This window comes from Salvelinus sp. IW2-2015, linkage group LG23 (genome assembly GCF_002910315.2).
Source record: "Salvelinus sp. IW2-2015 linkage group LG23, ASM291031v2, whole genome shotgun sequence".
In the NCBI taxonomy this organism is placed as follows: Eukaryota; Metazoa; Chordata; class Actinopteri; order Salmoniformes; family Salmonidae; genus Salvelinus; species Salvelinus sp. IW2-2015.
In genome coordinates, this window is record NC_036863.1 from 37,368,810 (window position 1) to 37,383,421 (window position 14,612).

General features: G+C 40.3%; 1 protein-coding gene and 1 pseudogene across 2 annotated transcripts; one reads left to right on the forward strand and one right to left on the reverse strand.

Moving 5' to 3' along the window:
• The first annotated feature begins 2,996 nt into the window (after positions 1 to 2,996).
• Positions 2,997 to 10,575, forward strand: LOC111950212 (bcl2-associated agonist of cell death-like). 2 transcript variants are annotated; one of them, XM_070434592.1, is made up of 5 exons: positions 2,997 to 3,497; positions 3,674 to 3,749; positions 3,858 to 4,008; positions 4,168 to 4,394; positions 6,813 to 10,575. In XM_070434592.1, exons 3-5 carry the CDS (start codon positions 3,867 to 3,869, stop codon positions 6,912 to 6,914), a joined length of 471 nt encoding a protein of 156 aa, XP_070290693.1. In that variant the 5' UTR covers positions 2,997 to 3,497; positions 3,674 to 3,749; positions 3,858 to 3,866; the 3' UTR covers positions 6,915 to 10,575. The 2 variants fall into 2 exon arrangements, with proteins under 2 accessions (XP_070290693.1, XP_023823389.1); XM_023967621.2 differs by having other exon boundaries at positions 3,677 to 3,749.
• An 853-nt stretch (positions 10,576 to 11,428) lies between these two features.
• LOC111950951 (uncharacterized) lies at positions 11,429 to 12,339 on the reverse strand (annotated as a pseudogene).
• Between the last annotated feature and the right edge of the window lie 2,273 nt (positions 12,340 to 14,612).

Consider the following 14,612-nt stretch of genomic DNA (forward strand, 5'->3'; position numbering starts at 1 on the left):
AGATCGAGATGGCTTGCATTGAGCAATAACCCTGATTCTCACAGACACAGGAGTATGTATCTTCTGCCTGTGTGAAGCAGGATGTGAAATCTGACACCACTTGAAGCTGGGATGTCTGTCCTACCATTTAATTAGCTATTTCGACTGTCCATCAACTCCATGCTGAACTCTATGTCACAGCCACTAACAACGCATATGTCTGAAATACTTACATTGTAATGCAACAGGAGAGAGTGGTTTTGTTGCTGTAGCACATTCAGAGCTCATTTATAGCCAGTAATCTAAAATAATTAATARWTWWTWAAMAMAAAACACTTTCTGTTTGTCATAAACAGTCAATATTAATATGAGAWGAAAAGTTAGCTCCTAACGAGTCCAGGAGGCTAAGCTAGAGCTCTGTGAGAAGTTCACAGCGATGGGGGCAGATGTATTGATCAAGAGAGACCTTTAGAAAATATGCACACTAAATATGCAAATATGTATTTTACAGTTATAAGGAAGGTGAAATCTTATAGTCATTTTATGAATTGATTATACTATATATTAGAAACGAATATAAGTCATTTCAAGCCTTATTCATACAGTTTTTTTTTATAGGAAATACATACTGTAAAATATTTCATATTTTCATCACATTTGTACTGTGTACTTGAGCTTGTGTCCTCAAAAGTGACTACACCTCACCAATTTATAACTATTTTTACCAGAAAGGTGAGATTTTAACCTTTCTTGGAGTATGCAGCATCGCTAGTTATTGTTTGTGGTCCTGTCATGATAGATAATTACTTTATCTATCACTCAGACCAGATTACATATTCGATTAAATGTAGTTAAAAATGATCACCCCATACTAACGTGCACAAAGGGTCCAGTAATCTGGKCTGAGTTCATAAACTAAATCAGTAATCCCGGATGAGAAACAGCAGCAGTAAGATTTACTGTACAATAAAAGACTTAAATAAACCATCCAAGCTCAAGAAATTATAAATAGAAAACAAGCCCTGAAGAATKTAGGTTGATACCATCAGAAATATTGACTATAGGCAGCCTTGACATTGCTCATTTTCTAAGACACTAGAAAACAGAAAATATCTCCCAAACAGTGTGGGGGGGTGTGTGCTGTCTCTTATACACATCTAGATGTGTATAAGAGACAGGTGTGTGTGTGTGTGACTGTGATCTAAACTTAGACCCATGAAGTGCTAGATAGAGTAAAACACTCCAAACAACTAAACATTCCAGCAAGCCTACTACCTCGCTTTCCAAAAATGTTAGCAGGAATGACCCTCCCTTATTATGAATTAATATAAATGCACTTGTAGTGGTTGATATGGACTCAACATACTAAATTACAATCATGGATTTTGATTGGACAATTTTATAGCACGCTACAGTCAAATAATTTACAGCACAGCTTTGATGTATAAGAGTTTCCCGCTATCTAGTGGTCATAAAACGAAACTACAACTAGATAACTATAGTAAATAAAACACCATATAGTAAATAAAACAACATATAGGCAAGATAGAWGCTGTATCTCAATGTTTTTTTATGGCTTCCTTTCCTCGTCGCCTTTCCGGCCACCTTCTCATCTCAGAGGACTTGATATAGTGTTGCAAAGAGAGGTTCTATAACTGGACATTTTCTAAGTTTACCAGTAAATTACCAGAATTTTGGTGACTTTAAATTTTGGGGGGGGGATTTTAACACATTTTTTGGGGGTTACTTCAGATTATTACAGGGGTCTGTATCTTGCCCTCTGTGTGGCCTTATCAAGTGTAAAAAYATATAAAATAATCAAATAAGATTATCTTAAAATAGAACTAGAATGACATTATCCTAAATATAAACCATCAATTTACACACTTTTATTTAACCATGTCAATATTTGTTGTAAATATTTTGTTACCAAACTGGTGGCAGTTTCTTTTCCCACCTATATTTAACCAGGTAGGYCAGTTGAGAACAAGTTCTCATTTACAACTGCAACCTGGCCAAGATAAAGCAAAGCAGTGCGACAAAAACAACAACGCAGAGTTACACATAAACAAACGTACAGTCAATAACAAAATAGAAAAATCTATGTACAGTGTGTGCAAATGTAGAAGAGTAGGGAGGTAAGGCAACAAATAGACCATAGAGGCAACATAATTACAATTTAGCATTAACACTGGAGTGATAGACATGCAGATGATGCTGTGCAAGTGCAGTTGTGAAAAAAAGGCAATAATTATAGAATAGAAGAGTTACAGAGTTAATTGAAAATAATGCCATTGTTGATTAGATGCTTTTTGTCAGCTATTTTCTCTTGAACCTTATGGTATATCCACTAAAAACTCATATACACAAATTAATACTATATACAAGTACATTAAAAAAAAAGTTATTCAAGTACAAATTACACAAGATACCATAGATTGTCATTGATTACCTGTATATTACCAAAATGACTGAACGTTCCAGTAACTTTGGTAAATTACCAGTAGTTTTCCAACCTTAACTTGATGAATGAAATCATTGGATTGGAGACATAACCAGTGGTTTTATGTACTGGTGCTTTTGAGGGAAGGGGTCTGGGGAACAAAAGCAGACATAGGTTGACGTGATGCCCATCATTACAGGTCCATCATCATGGCCAGAATACTGTTCCGCTTCAAACAAATGAAAAATAATTAGGGGTGMTATCTCAGATAAATCCACCTTCTCAAATTCAACAACTCAAATGAAAATTGCTCTAAATTGCCGAAGAAGAACAAATATACAGGCCATTGGGATATGTGTCTACCTAATGTAAAAGTGTGTTTATTCATCAGCTAATCTAAATCTCCACGACAACACATCTATGATTCACTACAGCAGGGATGGGCGAAATGGTAAACAAGTCACGAGACTGCGTGGCTTTCCATAACCCTTTCGCAACAGTGACGTTTTGACAAGATAGTCACTCAAAAGCGTGCGCTTATTGGCTCTTTCTGAATGCCAGTGGCAGTCGATTGGGTAAAGAGGTACTACTACAGTGGCGTACAAGACGACGGAAGACAACAAAAACATTSGGTGCGTCGCATGTGATAGCATAGACTGTAAAAGTAGGTAATCACGTGAAGACATATCGAAAAGAATTTGAGAAACTCGTCCACTGAAATAGAATTTTGCGAAGACAATCATGAAGAAAATAACATGTCAGCTAGCTAGTTATGCAAGTTCATTTTGAACATTTGATCCGGATCCCCGTGGCACACAAAACAATTCAACGACTAATCAGCTAACGTTAGCTAAAGGTAGCTAGCCCGTTACTATATTTTTGTATTTTGGTGTGCCACATGCAATGCGAGGAAATCATCACCGACTGGTTCGTGGAAAATTTCACATTGAAAGGAGAAAAGACAGAAATATCATTATCGCCTCCAGTTTAACATTGACAGAAGAAGAGGATAACCAACATAGAATCAACCAATCAACCCTTTTGCAAGTCATCAGGACTCAAGACAGGTCCTTGGGTAAGTTCTAGCTAACTGGTTACTTGACAAAAATATGTTGCAGATATTTTCTAAAAWGTTCTATTAATATTTGTGTCAATAAAATACATTTTATAGTGATTTTACCAACACCCTGTGGTGATAGTATATCCTTACAGTAGATATACACCTTCCTAACATTGAGTTGMACCCCCCAGCAGAGTTGCAGTTCTTGACACAAACCGGTGAACCTGGCACCTATAAGGGATCATAGCTGTCACCTGGATTCACCTGGTTAGTCTATGTAATGGAAAGAGCAGCTGTTTTTAATGTTTTGTATACTCAGGGTACATGGCTATAATCAACACTATCATTCACTGTGGATGTCCATTTTCTCTTCAGATATTTACAATGAACCACACACATGATTGTGTGGATGACAACCCAGAAACCATGAATGAACTAGATGAGTCTGACCACTCAGGAACCACACACTACCCAGAATTTCAGCTCCATAATGTCTCCACTACGACGAGCATCAGACCACAACCAGGTCAGAATCAAACTTATCAAGCCTGGAAATGTAATATAATATGAAAATACATTAATACTCAGTTTGGATACATGTGTGAACCKCTTAAGTTATATTTAAATATATCTAACCATATCTCAATTTACCCCTCCCCCCATCCCTTTCCACTCACTGACACAGGTGGGCGAGTGCGGCTCTACTCCGAGTCCCAGGTGTGCTCYCAGGTTGGCAGAAGGGACAACACAGAGTTTCAGGATGCAATGACTCCTACTGAGGAGGGCGGGGGCGATGGGGCTCCTTTCCGAAGTCGATCACAGTCTGCTCCTCCTACACTGTGGGCTGCAAAGAAATATGGCCGCCAGCTGAGGAGGATGAGTGATGAATTTGACACCTGGCTCGACAAAGGGGTAAGATATGAGGTCTGACAGAGGAGTGTACAATTGAAAGAGTGGGGACAGAGCAGACACTCTAGTTCCCATATACTATACATTACTATACAGTAAATGTGTAATCAATTTGACTTCATCCTTCGCTACATGAATGAACTCCAAARGTCTTGCATCAATCAACACAACACCATTTTCAGTCACCTCCTTGTCTGAAGGACARGTGGATAAACRGGTTAATGTCAAGCCCTGCATGTTTTTTTCAAAAGTCTCATGGAATGTAAGCCTACATTGAACACCACACATTGGATGCTACTGTAGGCTGAACGATAGAAGAGCTATTTCCATGTTAAAATGTTATGGGATGCATTTTCTCCATTGTTTTTGATGTTAGGCCACTCTGTTAGGCCTACATTATGATCAAATAGCCACAATAGCCTACTTGACCACTGTTAAAACTAACTTAAAGCTGGTAGAGCCTCAGAGTTCACAGTAAACGTTGAAGTTTGAGTTCAGCAGACCTGAAATTTTCTCAGTTMCGAAAGAAATTAGAGGGAACATTGGTGACAACCTATGTAATTTGCTAGGTTATTGTTATCTATGCGCTGTTGAAAATTGTGTTTTTACATGTAGTAAGCTATCGGAGACCACTGTCATCTGGCTATACCTGCTGAACGGGCCTTAYAAGAGATTCACCATCAGCAATGCGTTTGGTAGTTTTGCTTTAAACAATCAGTGTATATGGCCATTTTTAGATATACAGGGTAATGAGCAATCACTTGTGCTTGGTACACTGCATGGCCAAAGCTGGAGGAGAAAATAAGCTCATTAAAAACTTCCAAACGGTCGAAAACATTTTTTTTTCACCCCCATTTTGAGATGGGGGTGAAATACAAAGTTGTGCWATATAATCATTGGCTATGTCATATCTAATTTGTGAACTATAAATATTGATACATTACTAGCTCAAACACTTAATCTGCAAAAATGACAGGGAGCCAGGCCCAGCCGATCAGAAATTGCTTWATTACAGACAGAAATGCTCTTCAGTAAACTCCCACAGGTGAAGAAGCCGGATGTGGAGGTCCTGGGCTGGCGTGGTTACACATGGTCTGCGTTTGTGAGGCCGGTTGGATGTACTGCCAAATTCTCTAAAATTATGGAGGCGGCTTATGGTAGAGAAATGTACTTTAAATTCTCTGGCAACAGCTCTGGTGGACATTCCTGCAGTCAGCATGCCAATTACATGCTCCCTCAACTTGAGACATCTGTGGTATTGTGTTGTGTGACAAATCTGTACATTTTAGAGTGGCCTTTTATGGTCTCCAGCACAAGGTGCATCTGTGTAATTATCATGCTGTTTAATCAGCTTCTTGGTATGCCACACCTGTCTGGTGGATGGATTGTCTTGGTAAAGCAGAAATGCTCACAAACAGAGATATAAACAAATTTGTGCTCAAACTGGGAGAAATAAGCTTATTTTGCATATGGAAAATTTCTGGGATCTTTTATTTCAGCTCATGAAACATGGGACCAACAGTTTTCATGTTGCGTTTATATTTTTGTTCAGTATAGAATGGAAAATTAGTGTTTATGCAACAAATGTTAGTGCATCTTATCGCATCGAACCAAACCGCATCGAYTCGTTCTCTAATCAAACTGAATCGCACATCTTTTCAAACTAAAACGTATTGTTCCTGTATTGTATTGGAGCCCATGTATCCAGTAGTGCTGGAGGTCGGTTTGGTTTTTCGGTTTCGATAAAAATGTTTTAAAAAAYTAAATGCGGGTTGAATGCTGTAACACAGAATAAAACAATGAAAGTCCCGTGATGGCAGTGGCTTCCCGTTACTGCAATCACTTACTATCATTTATTCACTTTAAGAAAATATTTATGTTTTGTACATTGAGTATACAAAACATTATGAACACCTTCCTAATATTGAGTTTCACCCCCCCTTTTACCCTCAGAACAGCCTCAATTTGTCGGGGCAAGGTGTTGAAAGCATTTCACAGGGATGCTGGCCCATGTTGACTCCAATGCTTCCCACAGTTGTGTCAAGTTGGCTGGATGTCCTTTGGTTGGTGGACTATTCTTGATAGACACGGGAAACTGTTGATTATGAAAAACCCAGCAGCTTTGCAGTTCTTGACACACTCAAACTGCTGCGCATGGCACCTCAATGTGTGCATTAAGCTCATAGAAAAAAATATTAAGAAATGGAATTCAAATAATCGATGTCGGTTAGTTAGTTGTTTAAAAACAGGGGGAAAAAACATTATGGTTAATCGCTCTCTGATTCAGAGGGGTTGRGTTAAATGCGGAAGACACATTCCCCCTTTCCCAATACCGAATCATTTTTAAGGGAAAGACTCACATCCATACWGCTTTACATAAAAATGTATATAGTTGACCTGTCTATCCATTTCCCTCCCTAGGAGCCCAAGAGAGGGATTAGCCCAGGAGGGGTCAAGCAGGAGGTCTCCCGAGGATGGTTCTCTTTCCTCTGGAGTCCAAAAGAGGCCAAAGGCAGGGAGTGAAAAATCAATACAGTTTTTACCTCTTTCAGAGACCCAGCCAAGGCAAGAAGGAGCTCATATAATTTCCATAACGACTGAACCACAGCTGAAATATTCACGTCCCATGTGCATACTTTTGCAGAAATTACAGTATTTTTATGGAAAATATCACCAGTTCAAATGTGACTTTTGTACAATCAAATCAAACGTTATGCAAAAATTCACTGCATAATTGAWAATATGTTGCAATAATTAACAATAAGTTATTCACTGCATAATAGATGCATTTTCTAAGCGACAATCTCTTGTGCTACTGACATATTTATAACATATGTATAAATACGTATAACAAATATTTCCAGAGAAATTTCATAAATTGTTCTATTGAAGATGTTCTACATTTGTAGGTATGAATTTCAAGATCTAATAATCAATGKTTTGAAATTCACAAAATGTAAATATACTTTTGAGATTCTTAAAATATGAAACCTGTGAAAGAACAACTGATCTGTGATGACAATAATTATTAGACATATGTTGTATGTTGAACACAATTTTCTATTATACATTTCTTTCCCGATTTCAATCGTTAGCTAAGCTAGTCTATTGAATGCTTTAGTCTGCAAATACATAACGAATTCTGACTTCACATAAGCTCTTAACTCTTCAAGTCAGGGTTTTGACATTCTACAATTATCCTCATACATACTTTGACTGGTACACTCAGTTTATTTTGGTATTTATCTTAAACTTAGACTGTACATTTCATAATATTCTTTCATTTGCAATCATCTTTAATTTCTTCTGTATATTTTTTCAATTGTAGATTGTGCATACGGATATTTAAAACAAAAATGAAGACATATTTACAATCCAGGCCATATACGCCCTTCTCAACTGCAAATATTGAGAAGGGCGTATGCAATATGCAAATATTCTGAATACTGTTAAGTCTTCGGTTGAAGAAATATGAGTGTATAGGGMAGTCTGGTGTAGAACAACTATGGTCACTGACTTCAGTTATAACTGATATTCTACTTGAAACTTTGTGTGTATCTTAACATTTTGATATYTCCCCTTTTCATTAACTGTTAACTGTTTTTACATATTTTTTATGTTATGTTATGTTAACAGATTAAATTATTGAAAATTGCTTATTAAAACTAGTGATGCACCGATATGACATTTTTGGCCAATACYAATATCCAATATTTTCCTTACCAAAAGACCCGATACGGATATTTAAAATTGTAGAGTTCTTTTAAGCATTCTAATACAGTTAACTAGTTAACACACACATGGACGCAGCGGTCTAAGGCACTGCATCTCAGTGCAAGAGGTGTCACTACAGTCCCTGGTTCGAATCCAGGCTGTATCACATCTGGCTGTGATTGGGAGTCCCATAGGGCGGCGCACAATTGGCCCAGCGTCGTCTGGGTTTGGCCGGGGTAGGCCGTCATTGTAAATAAGAATTTGTTCTTAACTGACTTGTGTTGATGATTCGTTATTAGAGAAATGAGACCAAGTCAATAGGCTGGACAGGGTGGAACAGTATTTAGTAAGACAGTTTATTCAGTGTGAAGATATCTGGCAAATCGTGCAKCACGGCTCCTTCTGTCTGACTCGTATGGAATCGTCGGAAGAGRGGGCGCTCTAAACAGTTCATACAGATTATATAGGCAACAAGTAAAGTAGGTTGATCTTGTAGTCTGGCCTTCCGATTGGTCGATCTGGGTCGTGGGTAGTCCTGTCCGGGCCTGATGTCGACATTCCATTGGCTCTTCACACAGTTCTTTGTCTTAGTCTCATCCAAAAGCATCCTGCATGTGCGTTTGTTTTCACAGGGCCCTATTCATGGGGGAGGGGAGTGTGTGTGTGGGTCTGCGGTTATTTATAAGGGTACAAAGTAGTGGGGGTATAGTGGGGATGGGTGCATGTTGTGCCAAGTATAGCTTGTGTTGAGAAGTTGTAAAACAAGTTACCAGTATCTAATACAATTTCTTACACTTGCCTAGTTAAATAAAGGTTACACCACACTGACCAAAAAGTTATTTTGTTGGCATTTACATATGTCCCCATTACCAGTAAAACATAATCAAATCCTATTTCTTTCACTTACTTGCTGTGCTGTTTCGTTGTTCATTTGTTCAGCCGTTTCATTCTCAACCAGGATTTCTATGGAACGCGTTTGGGTCTTTGCGGGTCAAAAAATATACTATTTAACACTATTTGACGTGTCAAATAAACTTGTTGATCAATCAGGATCTGAATATGACTGCACGTCAAATAATTTAACGGGTTTATGCATTTTCTACGTAGTTATTACACATTGATTACACTATCACTCGTATTTCATGTCACAACGATTCATCGATAAGTACGCTATGATGCTGACAAAGTTGTCTCGCGCACCTACAGTGCTGGTCATAAAAAAAAGCTAGCTAGCTCATAGATGCAAACAATGTTTTCCCCCAAAAACATAGAAAAACGACAATTTGTTTCAGTAGCTATAGTTAGCTAGCTAACTGTCATCTAAAAATAACCCTAATTTATAAGACAGTTCTTATTTGATGAATGGTGGTCGGACCAATTTATGTGAAGCTAGCCACAATAAGGATTAGCCACACTAGTGGACTTTGCGGTTAGCCTTCAGAATAAAGGTATGGCATAATTCTACTATTTGTATTCATGTCAATGACAAACTTTTACTTTGAAGGCAAACCGCAAATTCCACTATTGTGCCTAATCCTTATTGTGGCTATCTTCACAACACATAACCCGGTCCGGCCGAGCTTCAATAGCCAGATGAACCTAGCTGGCTGCTTATAACGTTAGCTTTGGGCGACAGGGTTAAGTAGATGGCTAGCTATTTATTTTCATGAACTGAAGTTCAATTTCAATAGGCGAACAACAAGTGGCAACCTAGCTAATACCTACTCACAATGATTCCTAAATCATTGCTAAGAATAATGAAAATGACTGCAGGTTTTACTGGTCATTGTTTTCAGGCTGGTTGTATTGGTGCTAGCTACCAAGCTAAAGCTAGCTACCCCAGAAGTTGCGGTCGAACAAATTATGCTTCATTACCAACGCATTATTGTAAACACATCGTTCGTGCGGCGTTCCATAGTATGTATGTCGTGAAGCTAATAGCCGTGACGCTACTGTTTAACTCCGGTAGGGCAACATCTGTAAAATAGCGCACTTGGTGGTGTGTGCCGGGTGGCGGAGTGGTCTAGGGCACTGCATCGCTACCCAGAGACTGGGTTCGCGCACAGGCTCTGTCGCAGCCGGCCGCGACCGGGAGCGTCGTCCGGGTTAGGGAGAGTTTGGCCGGTAGGGATATCCTTGTCTCATCGCGCACCAGCGACTCCTGTGGCGGGCCGGGAGCGTTAACCAACGGTGTTTCCTCCGACACATTGGTGCGGCTGGCTTCCGGGTTGGAGGCGCGCTGTGTTAAGGAGCAGTGCGGCTTGGTATGTTGTTTCGGAGGACGCATGGCTTTCGACCTTCGTCTCTCCCGAGCCTGTACGGGAGTTGTAGCGATGAGACAAGATAGTAATTACTAACAATTGGATACCACGAAATTGGGGAGAAAAGGGGGTATTATTTTTAAAGGCAGAAAAAAATTAATCCATTCCAGGTGACTACCTCATGAAGCTGGTTGAGAAAATGCCAAGAGTGTGCCTTATGCTTTGCACACTCTTGGCATTTTCTCAACCAACTACTTTGAAGAATCTCAAATATAAAATATATTTTGATTTTTTTAACACTGTTTTGGTTATTACATTATGTATTATGTATATGTATTATTTCATAGTTTTGATGTCTTCACTGTTTTTCTATAATGTAAAAAATAAAGAAAAACCTTTGAATGAGTTGGTGTATCCAATCTTTTGACTGGTACTGTATATATAAATAATGGTGTGTAAAGACAGTGTGGACAGTATATGAATAGAAGTGACCGCAGGGTAGAGGGTGGTAGCCGGCTAGAACAGTGACTCAGGCTAGTGGTGTTTAACAGTCTGATGGCCTGGAGATGCTGTTTCTCAGTCTCTCGGTCCCAGCTTTGAAGCACCTGTACTGTCTCCGCCTTTTATATGGTAGCGGGGTGAACAGGCTGTGATGTGTTGGGCTGACCGCACCACCCTCTGGAGAGTCCTGCAGTTGTATACTGTGCAATTGCCGTACCATGGAATTGATACAGCCCGGCAGGATGCTTTCAATGGTGCACCTGTAGAATTTTCTGAGGGTCTTGATGGCAAAGCCACATTTCTTCAGCATCCTGAGGTTGAAAAGGCGCTGTTGTGCATTCTTCACCACGTTGTCAGTGATGTGCACACAGCGGAACTTGAAGCTTTTGACCCTCTTCACTGCGGCCCAGTCGATGTGGATGGGGGCGTGCTTCCTCTGCTGTCTCCTGATGTCCACGATCATCTCCTTTTATTTGTTGATGTTGAGGGAGAGGTTATTTTCCTGGCACTACTCGGTTAGGGCTCTCATCTCCCTGTAGGCTGTCTCCTCATTGTTGGTAATCAGGCTGTTGTGCTAGCAAACTTGATGATTGAGTTGGAGACGTGCATGGCCACGCAGTCATGGGTGAACAGGGAGTATTGGATGGGGCTGTGGGGCCCCGTGTTGAGGATCAGTGTGGCGTAGGTGTTGCTGCCTACCTTCTCCACTTGGAGTCAGCCTGTCCAAGTGGAGAAGGTTGTCCAGGACCCAGTTGCACAGGGTATGAACTTAGTATTGCACTTGGAGGGCACTATGGTGTTGAAGGCTGAGCTGTAGTCAATGAACAGCTGTGACATAACTTAAAAACTGTGCCCTTGCTGTACCCAACAAATCTTGAGGGTATCAATGTACCTGTAGCACAGCAGGGTGCACCCTGCAGGTCTCCAGCAGCTCTGTCAGGTGTCTTGGAGAGTAGTTTGAGACCCCAATTCCTCTAAGCATCTCATTGGCATGGAGCTCCTCCATGACAGTCCAACTGCGGACTCGATGCTGTTTATTCCTCTAGTCCTCTGGTTCCAAACCCTCAGGCCCGTGGATCAGGTACAGGTCCCCCCTAGCCCCAGCCTCTCCAGTCTACGAGCACAGCCCTCTCCGACCATTGGGCCCATGTCCGCTGGGTACAGCTTAATGATGAGGAAGATGTCAGTTTGTGCTTGGGCATCAGGTCCAACAAGGCACAGCCCAAGTCTGCTTCATTGTCTTACACTGTAGGAGTGTCAAAGGCACGATTTCCAGCCCCGAGAGCAGCTTCAACACAGGTGCATTTGCTTACCCTGCAGCTTGTATGTTACTAGGCCCAGGAGGGGCATCTGAGCCCGTGTTCAGTCTAAAAGAGGGCAGTGAAGAAGACATCACTGCCAGATGGAGGGGCTGGGGAGGACTATGCTTTAAGATTTTTGGGGGGGACATTGTGGATATAAGCCATACTAGATTGTCTTTATTCGGCTCAAAATCTGTTCACGAAAATAAGCCAACGAAGTGAGGAATTTTTGTATGGAGGTCAATGAGTGTCGAATTTGGTCAACAAAAAATGTAATTGCTAAATTGCTACATGAGGCTTATTTGATCTAATAAAAGTTTCGTAATGGTTAGGTTGTTACAAATGCACTGATGTAAGTGGACACCCAAAAACCACATTTGTTTAACCTTTATTTAACTAGGCAAGTCAGTTAAGAACACATTCTTATTTTCAATGACGGCCTAGTGGGTTAACTGCCTTGTTCAGGGGCAGAACGACAGATTTTTACCTTGTCAGCTCGGGGATTCGATCTTGCAACTTTTACTAGACCAAAGCTCTAACCACTAAGCTACCTGCCTAACTTACCCTGTTGACATAAAGAAAGATATAGGACTCATCATTGATATAAGCTGTTTTAGCATGGACATTGCCATTGAGGGCTTCCACCATTTTAAAGTTGTCAACTGGGTGGAGATTCCCATGAGTTGGGAGCAATCAGCCAATAGGTAGGTTTCCATTGACCCAGGTTCGTTCGACAAAAGCAATGTTGCAACAACAAAAAATTGTGACATGTGTAATGGAAATGGCAGATGCAGGATAACTTTTCTAAAGATCTATTACATTTATATCCATTTGACTGGTGGATTTAGATTTTTTGTGTGTATTTTACTCCCCTTTTCTCCCCAATTTTGATCTTGTCTCATCGCTAAAATTTCCCAACGGGCTCGGGAGGCGAAGGTCGAGTCATGCGTCCCCCGAAACATGACCCACAAACTGCGCTTCTTAACACCTGCCCGTTTAACCTGGAAGCCAGCCACATCAATGTGTCGGAGGAAACACCGTTCAACTGACGACCGGGGTCAGCCTGCAGGCGCCCGGCCCCCCACAAGGAGTTGCTAGAGCGTGATGAGCCAAGTAAAGCCCCCCCGGCCAAACCTTCCTCTAACCTGGACGACGCTGGGCCAATTGTGCGCCGCCCTATGGGAGTACCGATCACAGCTGGTTGTGATACAGTCCGGGTCTGTAGTGACGCCTCTAGCAACATGGGAGGCCCATGTGGATTTTCTTTTTTCAAAGTTTCTTTATTGCGACAAATAATGAAAACTTTGCCTTTCGAAAAAATTATGGTTGCCGAACAGACTAATTTTGAAGGTACGCTGGGTGTGATGTAATCACGAAGCCTAACTATAAAGTTCCATTCCCAATTTAATTCTAAATGCCTACTGCTTGCAAAATCCATGTATTTAACTATAAAAATTATGTTTATTTCCATGACAAGGATTGTCTTGTCTTTCAAGAATGCCTGAATTGCTTTACATTAGACTGTGGCAATAAATACTCACATGAGAATTATTAGAATATGGCAAATGGTATAGAACATTTCTGGTCAGAACTGAAAAAGCGTGTGCGAGCAAGGAGGCCTACAAACCTGACTCAGTTACACCAGCTCTGTCAGGAGGAATAGGCCAAAATTCACCCAACTATTGTGGGAAGCTTGTGGAAGTCTACCCGAAACGTTTGACCCAAATTAAACAATTTAAAGGCAATGCTACCAAATACTAATTGAGTATGTAAACTTCTGACCCACTGGGAATGTGATGAAAGAAATAAAATCTGAAATAAATCATTCTCTCTACTATTATTCTGACATTTCACATTCTTAAAATAAAGTGGTGATCCTAACTGACTTAAGACAGGGAATTTGTACTAGAATTAAATGTCAGAAATTGTGAAAAACTGAGTTTAAATGTATTTGGCTAAGGTGAATGTAAACTTTCGACTTTAACTGTATATGTTTAACACAGGGTACACAAACAGGTTGTAGCATCTGAGCGAGGTTGGCTACATTCCAAAAATATTTCAAGTTTTCCAGTCATTTGCTTCACGCACTTCATCAGATGCACTGGGGACACGCATTTCAATAGTCAACAGTGGCTTCCTTCCACTACTTCTGATCTAAAAATCTAGAATGGTATAAAAATAACAAACACAGGCTGAAATCAAATGAACGAATGAGTCATTTCACTTTACTGCAGATGATCGAGTGGCCATATTTTATGATTAAACTGTCTCCTTTGCTCATCTCCTGGATTGGCTTTTACTGCCCAGATCCTTCCATTAGATATCAGAAGTTCAAACTGTCCTTTAAATATTCAGGTAATGCAGAATACTGGTATGCTATTTTACATAACAGAGAATTAGGTGTTCCCTTTTAACACACAGACACACGCCATGAAGAACACAAG